This window comes from Bactrocera tryoni, chromosome 1 (assembly GCF_016617805.1).
Source record: "Bactrocera tryoni isolate S06 chromosome 1, CSIRO_BtryS06_freeze2, whole genome shotgun sequence".
NCBI lineage: Eukaryota > Metazoa > Arthropoda > Insecta > Diptera > Tephritidae > Bactrocera > Bactrocera tryoni.
The window spans coordinates 3,588,317-3,604,556 of NC_052499.1; the positions used below are offsets into that span (position 1 = coordinate 3,588,317).

The 16,240-nt window shown below is 36.5% G+C and overlaps 3 protein-coding genes and 1 non-coding gene across 5 annotated transcripts; 3 read left to right on the forward strand and 1 right to left on the reverse strand.

The window, feature by feature from the left end:
• The first annotated feature begins 2,293 nt into the window (after nucleotides 1–2,293).
• On the forward strand, nucleotides 2,294–2,400 carry LOC120767114. Its single transcript, XR_005704660.1, has one exon. It is a non-coding gene; the product is annotated as a U6 spliceosomal RNA (small nuclear RNA).
• Nucleotides 2,401–4,479: 2,079 nt separating this feature from the next.
• Nucleotides 4,480–8,896, reverse strand: LOC120774788 (serine/arginine-rich splicing factor 4). Of its 2 annotated transcripts, none has more exons than XM_040104583.1 (6): nucleotides 8,648–8,896; nucleotides 7,606–7,927; nucleotides 6,208–6,323; nucleotides 5,466–5,981; nucleotides 5,061–5,377; nucleotides 4,480–4,915 (listed from the first exon to the last, which is right to left on the reverse strand). In XM_040104583.1, exons 2-6 carry the CDS (start codon nucleotides 7,807–7,809, stop codon nucleotides 4,809–4,811), a joined length of 1,260 nt encoding a protein of 419 aa, XP_039960517.1. In that variant the 5' UTR covers nucleotides 7,810–7,927; nucleotides 8,648–8,896; the 3' UTR covers nucleotides 4,480–4,808. The 2 variants fall into 2 exon arrangements, with proteins under 2 accessions (XP_039960517.1, XP_039960508.1); XM_040104574.1 differs by having other exon boundaries at nucleotides 8,597–8,896.
• Nucleotides 8,897–9,474: 578 nt separating this feature from the next.
• Nucleotides 9,475–12,740, forward strand: LOC120782577 (adenosine 3'-phospho 5'-phosphosulfate transporter 1). Its single transcript, XM_040114920.1, has 5 exons — nucleotides 9,475–10,241; nucleotides 10,321–10,556; nucleotides 10,626–11,449; nucleotides 11,520–11,645; nucleotides 12,257–12,740. Exons 1-5 carry the CDS (start codon nucleotides 10,210–10,212, stop codon nucleotides 12,425–12,427), a joined length of 1,389 nt encoding a protein of 462 aa, XP_039970854.1. The 5' UTR covers nucleotides 9,475–10,209; the 3' UTR covers nucleotides 12,428–12,740.
• A 1,719-nt stretch (nucleotides 12,741–14,459) lies between these two features.
• On the forward strand, nucleotides 14,460–16,081 carry LOC120782806. Its single transcript, XM_040115285.1, has 2 exons — nucleotides 14,460–15,811; nucleotides 15,873–16,081. The coding sequence occupies exons 1-2, from the start codon at nucleotides 14,660–14,662 to the stop codon at nucleotides 15,996–15,998; spliced, it is 1,278 nt and encodes a 425-aa protein (XP_039971219.1). The 5' UTR covers nucleotides 14,460–14,659; the 3' UTR covers nucleotides 15,999–16,081.
• Nucleotides 16,082–16,240: the final 159 nt, after the last annotated feature.

Here is a 16,240-nt window from a genome sequence, read left to right on the forward strand (position 1 = left end):
GTTACTGCGCCTAAAACTATATTTGAATGAAAATCTGATTGTGTACTTAAGAATATGTTGCAGCCAAATGCCTTAGGAATTTGGAGTAAACTCGGCATTTAATTTTTCAAAAAAATTCGTTTTGATGATCAACTGAAAGTCCCTATAAACGAATTTAGCCATATTATAGAATCATCGCCAAAGTCTGTCTTAACAATTTGCCAATCGCAACACCTTTGACAACATTAAATTATGATGTAACAGATTCAACTCCAAACTGAATCATACTCAGTGTAATCAAAGAACTAGGACTAGACTAGAGGATAGTAAGCTTATTTAATTACTCAGCCGATGTTATCCATCCCAAACAGAGACCAAAGCATTGGTCATTTTAACGAGAAAACTGGACCAAAACATTGGGAGATTAGTCTAAATGTAGATTTCACTTTCCATTTTCTCTTCATCCCTAAAATCACAAGTAAGCTTTCTGACAGTAAACTTAAGCTGAAATCTGAGAGCCAATGTGCACATTTTGTGGATCCAAGCTGTTACTGCTATAAAAAGAAGGCATCTGAAACGGCGCCGAAGGTGTTTTTGATCGATAATGTCACTTCCAATGCAATTTAAAGCTTGCCTGTCCAGATGAAGAAATCAGATCTTCATACAAATTGAGTAATGAACGAACCATGACCATTTATTTGAAGGGCTCTTGTTTCTGACGAGCAATCTTCGAAAATTAAGTGTGTCAGAATGTCTTCACAAAGCACATAATCTTCAATGTCTTGCATATTTTTTTCTCTTTATCAAACCTAGTGAATTGATAACTAGTGCCGCTAATAGCCTGGTGTTTCAGCAGAACATCTCCCCTTCAACCAACCATACAACAGACGGCAGTTTATTGCTGAACTTTTCAGGCATGGCCCAATATCGACCTCAAATATATGAATATGTATGTATACATCTATTAGTTTAGCATGCTCACTGTGGCCCACACCAACCGACCACAAAGCGCAAGAGTCGTCTGTAAAGCTTCTTACCCAATTCAAATCCATAACACAAGTGTAAATCGAAAATGCCAATATTTCACCAGAAAATACAGTTATGCGGTTGTATAAGGAAACATTTAAATACATGTATGTGTATATGTGAGTATATTTGTTCAACCAAATACAAGTTTTGGCTTTTGTATACCAAGAATCAAGTGCGGCATTGAGTGACGCCAGGATTAACCACTTGCATTTACAAATGTTTCACCCGCCTTAACACATATTCACACATACATACAAGTACCTTTGTGAATTGTGTATCCACATGCGTAGATATTTATGTAGATACATATGCATTTATTTGTTTATATTTGCTTGTATTCGGAGGTCTTAAGCCTTGTTTGCTGCCAACTTGCCACAATTGAAGATTGATGGCAGAGATTAAGCATTGTGCTTTGCGTATTTGTTTAAAATATTCAAAATTGTTTATTTAGAATTTATGTGAATTTAGATTTTTTTTACTGTAGCAAAATATTGGTTTGTGTTTGTACTTGTTTTATTTTGCGTAATAACGGATAAATGGCAAAGAGATTGCACTGCAGATGTCCTTTTGTTTGATTGCAAAGAAAATTAATTAATTTATTGTTCTATTCCAGCTTTTATAGTAATATTTTATAAATGTGTATTTTTGTTTTAACAAATTGTTGAAATATATTTTTTACATCTTCTCCAAGCCTCAGAAGCCAAATTTTCGCCTCTACATTCCACCTTTTACGCCACACTTGTGTCCATATATACATATATGTACATATGTATATCTAATAAACGCTTCACTTATGTAAGCAGTTGGTATATGCACAAATGAAAGCAGTTCATTCCTTTCCCCTGAACCCTATACCACACATGAGGATTGACGTTATTTCACTTAATTGGCTTATTTAAATTCGCCACTCTCCAAAGTCGGTTGCTTTTACACAATTACATATATTTCAATAAAAATGTACTGGCTTTCTAAATATTTAATGAAAATGCACTTATACACTTTTACTTAGAAAAATCATATTTAATTTAATGTTTTATATTATTCATCGAATTTTATTAAATTTTTGCATTTTTACGTTATATTACAAACATATATTTGATGAAAATGCCAAACGCGATCATTAAATGCTCTGCCCCGCTCTCTCTTCCCTCTCTCTTCTTACTTTCGATACACATTTTGCTATTCTGCTTACACGTTGTTCATTTGTTGCCTTTGAGTGTTATAATTCGCAGATGCTTTTTCGTAACGCGAACGGTTTAAGTACCGCACGCTCTCAACTACATTTGTTCTTGCTTCGGCAGAACATATACTAAAATTGGAACGATACAGAGAAGATTAGCATGGCCCCTGCGCAAGGATGACACGCAAAATCGTGAAGCGTTCCACATTTTTTTGTGAAAATTTACTGAAATGCTATTTTGATAAAAACGTAACATATTGACATACTTACATATATACTCAATTGTATGTATATGAATAGGTATTTTATACTTAATTCCTATTCTACTCCTTCGTATGCCATTTTTCAAATAAAATGGACAATTTATGTATAGGTATACAAGTGCAATATTGTATATATGTACATATGTGCATAAATAGTAATGTATGTAGTAACATATATGCGAGTCCATACAGGAATTGCTTAAATTTTCGCAGAAAAAAAGTTGGCCTAAATAATTGAGGCCGTATGTTCCACCTAGTAACTACGGGAAATATATAGTATATACATATATACATAAATAATAAAAAGATACTTTATTGTTACAAACACTTTTTACATCACTGCTTTTTCGTTCAGCAGAACTTTGTTGTTATTAAATGGGGTGCAATATTTTGATATCGTGAACAGGGCATATTAAGTTTGCCACGATGTTTGTAACATCCAAAAGGAAACGTCAGAGACAGTCTATAAAGCATATATATATGTAAGTATGTACATAGTGTGTGAATGATCAGCGAGCTGAGTTGATTTCGCCATGTCCGTCTGTCTATCGGTACATCTGTATATATTTGAACTATCTCTCAGTTTTTGAGATATCGATTTAAAATTTTGCAACCGACCTTTTCTAACCAAGGGTCTGCTCACTTCTCGGAACAGTTGATATCAGACCACTATAGCATATAGCTGTAACAGACTGAACGATCGGAAAAATGTGCTTGTAGTACAAATTTTTTCATTTGACAGGATATCTTCAAGATATTTGGTATAGGTTGCAAGGAAACAATGCAATCTCCGAAAAAATTGTTCACATCGAGTGACTCTAAAATATAGTTGTCATAAAAACTGGCTCTGTAAGGAATCCGTTTTATTTCTGAAGGGTATTATAGCTTCGGTCGAGATCTCATTTGCTTCGATAGGCAAGCTAAAATTTTGACAGATTGGAGACAGTCTATCAAAAGTAAAATACTACTTATCAACATCACCCTAATGTTCATTAGATGAGGTGTGAAAAATTGTGTTGTTCTATTGCGGCAATAACTATTAAGTAGCATTATATTATTCATATAATATAAATTCTTTTGTAAATTCCAATTCTATTCAAATATTTTTTCTTCATAACTTCTAAAACTGTAACTCCATGAAGGGCACTCTTGAAAAAGTAATGAATTTCCTAACTTTCGTGTATATGTATGATTGTATGTACGTCAGTAAAAACCCAATAAAAAAGAAAAAAATGTATATTGCACTATTTGACATTTTATAGCACCATTTGAAACCGTTTACGCTTGTTTTACAATATGTTTAACCCTTCCATAGCAAAAACTAATAAAACGAAAGAAAAAGGCAAAATTTAATATACTCAACCCTTGCTCAACCAAAACGTCTGGCTTTTCATTTACATACACCCACATGAACATGGATATATTTGTACCTTCAATGGTTTTTATGCGTCAAGCAGGATAGTTAATTTGGAGGTGTATGCACCATATTTTCCTTCAATAACTACATTGTTACACATTTATGACGGCTTATACCGCTCGAAGTAGCTTTTTGCAAAAGGTCAAGCGTAATCAAATCTCTACATACATACGCATTCATGTTTGTGCGAGGTGTGCACACTTTTATGGCCATTCACAGTGTCTTATTTACCGTTTACGAGATTTGAACTGCGACAGCAATAAGAAATGGTTAGATTTGAGCAGAATTGCTTAAAAATGGTACGCTTTCTGATCAATGCTAAGTAAATTGTTTGTTTCTCTAATACTCAATTTCAAATTCCTTGTGTAAATGTTTTTTTTTACGAGATATCTTCACGGAATTCGGCATGGATTGTTAATGGAAGCAACGCTACAATATCCGAAGAAATTTTTCAGATCGGTTATCGGCATATAGTTGCCATAAAAACTGATAGTTCAAAAGTCAAATATTTGTAAACCCTCTTATGCTATAAGAAATGCTTATAGATGCGGTGCAGCCGAACGTTCAATCATTTTTCTTGTTTCTTTTTACATTGTTAAGAAAACACCTAATAATATTTTTAGCTGCTTATTATTTATTAGATATTGGTAACAATAAAGTACATCAAATTCAAGTATCCTTTGAGATAATAAAGGATTTTACAAAATTGCTACGCCATACTATTAATTAAGATCTTAATGTAAATTTCTTTCATTTATATACATAGGTTTGATTAGGCAGTTTTCACTGCTTTAACTTAACTAAGAGTTGAAAAACAATGAGTTTTATGTATTAAAAAAAATTTTCAAATTGCTTTATGTAAAATAATAAATATTAATATGTTTAAACTAAACTATATATGTATGTATTTCACGGTGGTTATGCTGCTATACTAAGTGACCTAATTCCTTAGCAGAAAGTCACTGTTTTCAGTTCTTGTTGTCGCCATATATTGGTCCAGCTCCTTGTCGAGCTTATCCTTATCAACCTCTGGTTTAGCAGTCTTACCTAAAGAAATATAAAAGTTAGTAACGAAAAAACTTGTATGATCACGTGCAATTTTAAGCAACATATGCTGTCGCATTTCCACACTTGATTACCGCAGTTCCAGACGTAGCGTGTGCATTTACAACACGCCTTGGTTAGTTTTTACCTTGATTGCGGCCACCGCGTCCACCACGGCTGCGACTACGACCACGTCGCTGCTGCTGTTGTTGTTGCTGTCCATTCTTATTACCATTAGTTTTACCATTTCTTTGTGCTATTGCACCACGTCCTCCACGCCGTTGTTGACTACGGCCACGTATGCGACCACCTTGAGCCGATCCTACATTGCGCTGACCCACAACAGATCCCCCACGAGTACGTGAGCGTGCACGCGATTGGGCGCGTGCCTGTACGCCATTACGTGTGCGTGAACGTGAGCGGCCAGCCGTGCTTACTATGGCGTTTGCGTTTCTAGTCATTGTTCTGGAAGTAAAAAAGATAAAATTAAATTAATTATATACCAAACATTATTTATTGATATTCTTTTGGTTAATATTTGCTTGTAACTTACCTTCCCCGTTGGCGCCCAGCGTTAGCTGTACGTCCAGCAACTCCAGCAGCAACATTTGAATTGCGTCGACGCTGTATGCGCCCTTGTGCTACGCCGCGTACAGCACTTTGGCTACGACGACGGCCAGCAATAGCTCCAGGACGGACACCCAAGCGGGCTTTTACTGGTATATTGGTTCTGGAGACAGCATTGACACGACTGCGTGAACGTACACGTGAGCGGGAACGACCACGAACTTGAGCGCCTGTTGGTAGCGAACGTCCTAGGCTGCGTGAACGACTACGGGTTAAATTTATAATCTCCACGGGCGCCCTAGAACGACTGCGTGAACGGCCACGCCTTTGCATTTCATGCGGTATGATTGCACCGGGCAATGCACGTTGTAAACGTCGCTGGGCAATACGCTGAGCAGCACCACCTACTAGTGGGCGGCCCAAACGGTTCGAAACGGAATTCGCTCGACGGAGGGATCTGTTTAAGTTGCGTTGATTGTTCGAAATCAAATCGGCTTCCATTCTGTATATTGGATGGGGGTTTGAAGAAAGTAGAATTGAATCAATGTCATGCATATGGTAGCGTATGTTCAAAATTCTTGTATAGTTCGCAGTTGCCATATTTTATGTAAAATATTTAAATTAATGCATTTTGTTGTTTGGCAGGTACACATGCAATAGCCTTGCTGTTGCATGTCTTATTGCAGATCATATATAATATGTAGATGATATATAAATTTTGTTCTTACGTTGCAACGGTGGTCAGGCTGTTGGTACGGATCGGTTTTCCATTAGCTGCTACACGCAAGGCCTTGATAGTGCCGCGTCTCATAGCTACACTTCCTCCAATGGGTCGCATGCTTCTCTGTAAGATCCACACAGGGTGTGAATTAGAAGAAATTTTCAAAATTAAACGAGGATTCGCTTAGGGGGTTTCCGTTTACGTCTACATGACTTTAATTAAGCAATATTGGTTGGCTGTTTTTTGGCTAACGCTTTGTTACAGCGAGCACTAAATATTGTAAATAATGTAGAGTAGCTTGCAGGTTCAAACATTTCGCTTCTATCACCCAATTCTATAACTGATTAGAATAAGTTGATGTGTGACGATTATGTGTAAGAGTAGCTTAACTAATATGTTTGTGTTCAAAAAGTAAAATTCCAAACGATTGATTTATGTTAGTAAAAATACTGGGGGATGTGTGGTCAAATAGCAAACTCCGGAAGGTTCGAAAATATTTTGTTGTAGATTTATTTTCACTTATTCGTTGTCCAACGGCATGGAATTTGAGATGCCCTCAGCTGGTTGATGTGTTGCAGCAGAAGTAATCTGCAATCCTTTGTAGTTGTTGTAGTAACAGAATGACACATTTCCAAAGGTTCAAAGAATGCTGCAAATATGATATTGTTTGGAAAGGAATAAATCCAAGTTCCGAGACGTAGAGATTTCTTTGTCTTATATGTCCTTATTTATACACAATAACTAGGGGTTGAACAGACAAATTTTTTCACAAGACCAGTGATCCGAAAAAATGGAGAATTTGATATGGTCACTTCCAAATATAATTCATTTGTCATGATTCAGTTAAACTGATTGAATAATTAGTAACATCTCCAATGACTCATTAATCATTCCCGTCAAAAGCTGATCGTATGACATCTCTTACTGTAACACATAAGTAGAAATATCTCCCTTTCCTTCATCAAATGCCGATTTTCCTTTAACAATACATTTGCAGGAATCACTTTTTTTTCAAATATGAAGATTGATTATGTTTCTATTACTGCGCAATGTTTTTTTATCCATTTCCCTCAAAACGCCAAATGATGCTCTCCTATGTTGACACATGTTATCTTATGTTTTTCACCTTTTCCTATATCAAATATTGCACGCTCGAACGGACGACATGCTACTCGCAAACATAATATAGAATTGGGTGTTCAAAAGTACATTTTTAGGAATGCACCGTATTTGCAACGTTTCTTTTTCGATAAACATTTATAGAAGTTTCGAAGCTGTAACAGCACATCTGTGTATAAACCATTCATTTTCTATGCTCAAATGTTTAATACAAAATTGTATTTTTAGCCAACCACTTTGCTGAATGTTCCCATCAAATGACTATAAGTTTTGACCATTTACGTACGCGTTTCAATTTAAGTGCTGCTTGCATTTTATGTCTTCTAGCTAGCTGCTGCAATAGACGACGATTTGCGACAGATGTGTCGCGAGTTGGTCGCAAAACGCGTTCTGGTACTTCACGGCGGCGATCCTGCACTGCCGTAAAGCGTTCATTCAATGACAAACCGGTCGAGCTGGTGACATGAATTTTACTTATTGATGCCGACATTATTGTAGATACAACTTTTAAATTGTTTTTTTTTTTTTTAACTTTGATGAAATTTTATTATGATTATTTACTGGAACTTATATGGAGTTGACTTAACTGTAGCAATATTTGTTCGGAACTGAAATAAATCAAGAGAAATGTTTAGTATTTATAGACAGAGAACTCAATGATTGTAATACTACTCTTTCATAAATATAATCTACCTGTTCACTAATTACTTAACAATGCACAATTTTTAAGGATTCCAGCTAACAATAGTACCCTAAATTTAATCATGAAATCCCTTTAAATGGCTACACCACCACTTTTTACCCTTTTTGCTATGAATTTTAAAATGTTTTTACCTACATAAATAAGTTTGATACAGTACCAATTTTTGCGAAAATATAATTAAATTGTATGTATGCATATAGTTAAAAATAGATATTTCCGTAATTGCAGATGACTACTGCCTGTTGTACTAGATATATACATTAGGTCGCGATAATTTAATAATAAACACCGCGATTTTGGTCTAAATATGTATAAAACAAAAGACCCCGCTTTTGTATAAATTTTTAAAATCTCCAAATAATTAAAATTTTTATAAACATAGGTATACAAAATAGAATGAATTGACAGTAATTAGATGACGTAAACTACCCAGGCCTAATGTATGTACATATATTTTCTATGTATTGTTCCAAAATTCCTCAAGGCCATCTTTTACAAAATGGCGTCTACACAATATCTATAAATTAATTGATATTTCGAAAATATTAAAATACATATATATTTTAAATCTTACGTTTGCAATTTGCGTTGATTTGAAATATTAATGTTAATTGATTAATCTCACAGCTTTTCTTCCACTTTATTGATTGATGTACAGCGGTGAACGCCGCAAGCAAATTTTTGCTGGCTTAGAAAGCCTAATTCTTTCAAAGAATTTTTTATACGTAGTTGTAAATTCGCAAATATTCTTTAAGAATTAATATTTAGTTTTGAATGATTTTTGGATAATTAAATGATTTTATTTCTACAAAAATTCTAAAATTTACTATTTCTTCGCAGATTTCACAAGAATTTATGATAGATAATGTGCGCAAGAGAAAATGGCGACTTTATACAGACATTCAGCGAATATCGAAAAATGATTCAGCACATAGAGTTGCCAAGCCCTTACATAAAAGACTTATATGAAAAAAAATCGAAAGAAAAAACTTTTTATTGAATGAAAAAATAATAAAATTGTGAATTTCTGTGAAAAGTTTCATTTGATAATAGCTCAAACAATGTTAAGTCATTTTAACAAATACCCTCCGTATTATGCATATTAAGGCAATAGTTGACAAATTGTAATATGTAAAGTAAAAGAAATATTCTAAACAGTAGCAAAAGTTGTTGTTGTAATATTTATATCCCCCAACTGTTATTTAAGACGGTAATATTACGATTTTTCCGGCGCCGCGATTTGATGGTACGGATGGATAGAGGAGGTCCTCAGCATTAAAAAATGTATACACATATACCGTCTAAGACTACCACAAAACTGATAATTGTAACGATTTCTGCATTTCATTCTTTCATTTATATTTATGTGAATATATGAAATGCAACCTTGTAGGTTGTTGCACAATGCATGTTGTTATGTTTACAAACAGCTGTTTTCGCTAAATAGTCAGATATGAAAAGTAAAACATTCTTTTAGCTCCCCTTTCGCTTGGAGCTCTGAGCCATTCATTTCCCCCATTAAAAAGATTCTACACAGCAATATTGCGTATACTTCAAAGTTGGCCTTTGTAACAACAACAGTAATATCATAAGGTAGACACATATGGATTAATTTTGCAAAAACAAATCCACTACGTAGAGTTCGTGTGAGCTGCTGAAGATTTTTAGTCATAAATATTTATAATTTTAATGTGGTGATACACTGTTGTGGCAAGATAAATACTAGTATAGTATAGTATTGGCATATTTTAATTATTATTAGTCGTTGCGTATTTATCATTTTCGCGAAACCAGTTGTGGTGTATTAAGGGCAATGAACTCTTGACCATTGAGATATCAAAGAAAGCTGTTGATCTTTTCGACCGGCCGATCTTAGAGCTATTGGTATAAGCGCCGCCGGCATTTTTTTATAGTATACCAATACTACGAATAGATGGCTGCCTAATCGTAAGAGGCATACAAGAATCACTGATCGTTTTGAACCGCAAATCTCAAAGTCAGCGATTATGTTACGAAATGGCAAACGTATAGTTAGGACATACAAAACAGTTGCAAGTGTGAATGCCAACGGAAGCTATAGATACCGCATTAACTTTTGAAGCAAAGACTGTGCGCACGCCATTGACGTGTCAAAATTTTACGAGAAATTTTATAGAATTGCAGTTAGGCGTAGTATAAAATATTACCATGGCGAAAATGGTTCCAGACGTCGTAATTTGGTGAGTACCGCTTAATAACTTGTATTGTTTAATATTTTAAATAACTATATCTTTATTTCCTCTTATTGTAATCATTTAGCGGTTTTGTTATTACCGCGCTCCTGGTGATACACTTCTTTTCGGACATTTTGCGCCTCTCTTTAGGCGGCTACTATACACATGCGACACTCTCGCAGCTCGTGGAGTCCCATTCCAATAAGGAGTATTCTTGGTTGTTGAAACTGATGGCCAATTGTTTTGGCTATAGTTGTGTTTTTGTACCTGGTTATCTTATTTACAAATATGTTGGAAGCACAAAATACTTGGAACGGAGTGGTAAATTTATTCGACACTTAAAAAAATATTAGCAGACATAGATTATATTTGTTATTTATGTACGCACAGAGAAAACATGCATATACACTGCGGTTAGCATGTGCATCACTGGCACTCCCGGCACTGAGCTCGACTACTCCGAATCCATGGAGCGCAAACCAATGGAACCATTGCCATCAACAACTGGTGCAAAAACCCGTACGAAATCTCAAGAGACTTTGCTGCTAGGCTGGTGTTTTGGTGGGCTTATGATCTCATATCTAACGTGGGGTGTGCTGCAGGAAAAAATCATGACACAACAATATTTCAATTCCGATGGTCAACCATCACATTTCAAAGACTCACAATTTCTTGTCTTTTGCAATCGTTTATCTGCGTTTACATGTGCTATGGTCACATTACGCCTTAAGCGTCCAGCCGGTCGTCATTGTACACCACTCTATAAGTACTCATTTGCATCTTTCTCGAATATAATGAGTGCTTGGTTCCAATATGAAGCCCTCAAATTTGTCAGCTTTCCCACGCAAGTGCTGGCGAAGGCATGCAAAATCATACCTGTGATGTTAATGGGTAAAATCATATCAAAAAACAAATACGATTGGTATGAATACGTATCAGCTATATTGATATCATTAGGAATGATATTTTTCATGACCGGTTCGGCAAGTGGCACCAAGGCGAGCAACGTGACCACATTCACGGGCATTTTTCTGCTCACCATGTACTTAACTTGTGACAGCTTCACAGCGAATTGGCAGGATGACCTATTCAAACACTATGAAATGTCATCACTGCAAATGATGGCTGGTGTGAATCTCTTCTCCACCATATTTACAGCGACATCGCTATGGGTACAAGGCGGTTTCATGGATTCACTGGCGTTTGCCAGTGAGGTAAGCGCGATAAATTACTGAGTAATAATAATATATACTATATATATTTTTAATGTTAAAACAATTGCAGCATCCCAAATTCATAATTGACGCACTCACAATATCAATGTGCTCGGCTGTGGGTCAATTATTTATTTTTTATACAATATCAGTGTTTGGCGCAGTTGTATTTACGATCATCATGACATTACGGCAGGTGAGTTGGTCTACATGTGTACCGTTAAAAAGTGATAAGAAACACGTTAAGACAAACGTGTGCATGCAACGTCTGCTTGAGCTTAAGTAAACTTATATTGAGCTAATTTGTACAGTTGGTTGTGAACGCAATGCTGAAAATTACAATTTGGTGGCTTTGTACGAAAGTTATAAAATACACAAATATCTTTTCCGGTACTTTTAGTTTGTCAGCAAATATTTAATATATGCATACATATAAACATACAAACATATGCATGTACGTTGCATGTAAAATGTAATTTTAACAGAAAAATGTGGGTAAATGCTAAGCTCATATTTTACAACAACACCAAATAATAATTATATATATATTTATTTATGTGAACTGCGCTCAACACATCCACGCGTAATGCCCAAGCAAACTTCTTTAAAATATGCATGAAATATCTAATGCGAATATTCATTTATCTAATATATGTTAATATATGACCTATTTACGTTGCACTCCTCCTGTTTATTATTTGATCTGCCTAAAACTTGTATCCACATGCCTATAACTTAATTGTTCATACAAATAAACAACTGTATCAACACATAAATTATTTAATTTATTCTCTTTGTTTATTTCAGGCCTTTGCTATATTGCTTTCGTGTTTAATCTACAAACACAAAATATCGGTACTGGGTATTTTCGGCATATTGGTTGTGTTCTTTGCGGTCTTCATGCGTTCCTATGGCAAACAACGCATGAAAGCCATACGTAAGCGTGCGGAGGCGCATAAGCCGAAAATGGCAGCGTAGTTGGCACAGCTGGTTGTTGTACCCAGCGAAACGAGCGTTTGTAATGGTTGTAGTGACGCTAGTGCGTATGCCGGTAGCATTACTTAACAAAATGACGAGGCGCAAATCTGCATGAAACTAAGCTTTAAGTAAGCTAATTTAATTAGTTAACTCTTATGGCACCGAAAGGGAGCGCAAAATATTACTCCTGACTGTTATAACTTTACATAAAATTGTCACTTTCTTAAATGTATAAATGTCTAATAGCTTGCAACTTTTAATTATATTCACTTTATAAATTGTTTATAACGTACAAATACATATACTGTATAAAGTGGTAAATGTAAAATATTTTTAGAAATTATTTTTGTACATAGATACATAATATTTAATATTTCCTGCTACTTATGTGCAATTAGCTAAAAAAAAATATTTTTTTGTTGGTTTTGTAAGCGAATTACACGTTCATATATATTTTTATTTAGCTGTGCATGCTTTTATTCGATATTTTCTGCAACAATTTTTTATAAGCTCTTATATTCAACTGAGATCCTTCGAAATGATGTACGCAAATAAGAAAAAGTTTAAAATCTGCATAATTATAATAGAATAAGAAGGTTAGCGCAAAAAATGTCTGTTTGATGCTGTAGCTTTTTAAAATATTTTATTTGTAAAATGAAAATTCTTAACAGATTTGTTGATTTCAACATTCAAATGTATGTCTTATGTTTCTGATATCTAAATGTAAACAACAACGATTTCAATGTTCCTTGTTGCGTTTTCGAAACTTTAAACTAATGACTTTTAATGAAATTTCACTTTTCGTGTCTAGGTGGAATAAAAAGAAAATAAAAATGCACGTTATAAATGCTACAAAGAAGTTAATAATTTGAAAATAAAATGAGCATGCGTTTCCATTCACATGTTGGCCGATATATGCGGTAAAAAGTCACCTGGGAGTACGAAAATGGTTCCGAACTTTAGATAAAACAATTTCGTTTGATTTTTCTGGGTCCGAGAGGGTCTAACACCGATTCATGACTAATACTGCATACACATAACTTCATTTGTCGTTTCCACAATAGTTTTTCATAACTTTAGTAGTGTTTTTCGGAAATTACGACATTTTTTGGGACGATCTAGATATTCGGCGGTATTTAAAAGCATTGAAAAACTACAGATGAATGGTTAACGCTGATTCACATCATAAAATATATGAAATATGAGTGATTGTGGGGCACACAGTGCTAGTAGCCGTCATCATCACAGTTATGCTTTATTATTTTTAAATTTTATACGAGCGATCTTGACCTGATTTCAGCAAAGCGAAAATATCGCCAAATTTACACAGCTGGTTTTTACGATTGCTGGAGTGAATGGTTGTCCAAAAACAGAGCGACAGAGTTGAAGAAGCAAACAAAAACAAATGCAAACTGCGATAAAATAAACGAAATGGAAAATTAGTAACAAAAAATAAAAAAAGCAATCGGTTGCAGGTCAATGCACAGGCGGGAAATAGATAAAAAGAAAAATGTTTTGCCAAAAAGTTCTTACAGCAAACAATAGCACGTTAAAGCGGCTGCCACAAATGTTTCCTGCGGCAACGCATTGCGCGCTTTGCAAAGTGAGGCAGGTTGTGGCTGTTGCGCATGCGCAGAGGAGCAGCCGCCAAACCGCTGTGTGTCTGGCGTCGGTGCGTGGGTGCGCGCTGCTACTCACTTCAGCAAGCAAATGGGCTGAAATTAGCATATTACACAAACACAAACAAAGTAAAAATTTGGCGATTAAAAACTGCAAACTTAGCTGTTGTTGTTGTGTCGTTGGTGTTCGCGTCTGCAAAAAAGGGCATTTTGCAATAACTCTGCGCCACCGATTATGGCCAGAACGGCTAGTTGTTTTTAACTCAGGGTTCGCGGCTTTGTTAGAAAAATTACATGGTGACTGTGTGGGTTTGTTTGGGAAATCCCACGCGTCTGCGCAGTAAAAAATTTTAGATAAGTTAGAGTGTTGCAGCGGGTGGGCGCTTAGTGCAAATTGCAAACGAGACGCGAACACTTCGTGTGTTGATACAAACGCATAAAAAAACAAAAAACGATCGAAGTGATAAAAAACTATTTTAAACTGGGCAGCAAGGATAATAAGTGTGCAAAGGGACTAACGAATTTAAGTGAAATTTCCAAACGAAGAACCGAAAGAACTCGAAAGTCAGAAGGGACTCTTAAAAATGTCAGTGCAAAGTGCGTGTTCCTAAAAATGTTCTTGCTACAACGGTTAATAATCGCGCTTGCGCACGTGTTACTCACGTTGGTGGTGCTATGCGCCTGCGCGCCCCAAAGCTATTATGCCTCAAACTCTTATTCAACCCGCTCAGCATCACCATATCGCGCGAATCCTTATCGGCGCGCCGGCTATTCACCTTATCGGGACTATAACCGCGAGTATTATGACGCGTTGCGACAACGACGCCTGCGCGCGCTGGCCGACAGCTACAAAGGCGTTTACAATAGCATCAGCTCCAGCACCAGCAGCCGTGGCGACAGCGGCACGAGCAGCAAAACACAGCGCTACTACTCCTCCTCACGTTTGCCCATCTCCGCAGCCACCATAAGCGCCAGCAAAAACGATAGCAACGGCAGCACAAGCACCAGCCTTTACGTTAGCAACAGCAATGAACCGTATAGCAGTAAATACAACAGATACGACGCCTACGCATCCGATAGTAAGCGCGCTACGAACAGCGCTTCGAGCGCAACATTAAATAAGCAGCAGGATGCAAGCGTCAACGGTAACAGTAAACCGCGCGTTAGCAAAGCTGATGAGGAGAATGCAAAATTTGCTGGTATTCGAAATCAAGAAGCCGAAGAGGAGAACACAAAAACCTTGTCGCATTTGAAGCGTAAGAAGCTACGTCGCTGCTTTCCGTTTGGTCGCGACGCACAGGGCGATGAAGTGACACCGCCACCAGCGGAGCAAGGACGTTTACTTTGGGATTTGAATGTCTATAATATTTATAATGGCGGTGGTTATCCTCCGCCTATATATGGTGACAGTGGTGGTTGCGGTGGACTTGGTGGCGGTTTGGGCGGCGTTGGTGGTTTGGCTAGCGCTTTTGCCGGCGGTGGGGGTTTTGGCGGCGGTGGTTTGCTCTCCGATCCGATTGCTGCCGCTTATGCGCCACCCAATAGATTGAATAATTTCCTACAGCTATTTGCTCCTGGAATTTTGCAGAATGCTTTAGCGGCGACAGCGCGTCCATCCCTTCTCAGACCACAAGCAGATACGAACGCGAGTGAGGCTAACGATTTGGCTAATGATCCGGACATTGACCCTGCCTATACTCCTGTCGCAGCCAGACCACCGCCGGTGAGAAGACCTAACAGGGTTTACTATGATTCGGCGGGTGCGGTAAGTTCTTTAATATGCAATTTCTCTGCACAGTAATGTGACCTATTTCCTTCCATTTCAGGCTCCCGTAACACCTGCCCAATTGGTAGGCGGTGTAGCCACCACTGTAAACGGTATCATACAACAACTCACTGGCAATGTTCAGCCAGTATACCCGGGTTATAGGTCGCTAAGTTATGGAAAGTAAGAAATCTCTAAATGCTCCCAAATGCGCGAATGAAGTTATATACAAATATACTACATAATTTTTAGTTTTATATTTACTTTTAATCTTAGATGTATGGTGTTTACTATGTTCCTCAAAGAATTTTTTTATGTGTGAATAAAAAAACTAGTTTATCATTTGTGGTTGCTATAGACTCGTGTGTGTTTTTACTGAGAGAGTTGGATGGAAATTATAGGAAGACTTTCAAAATCCATCCGACAATT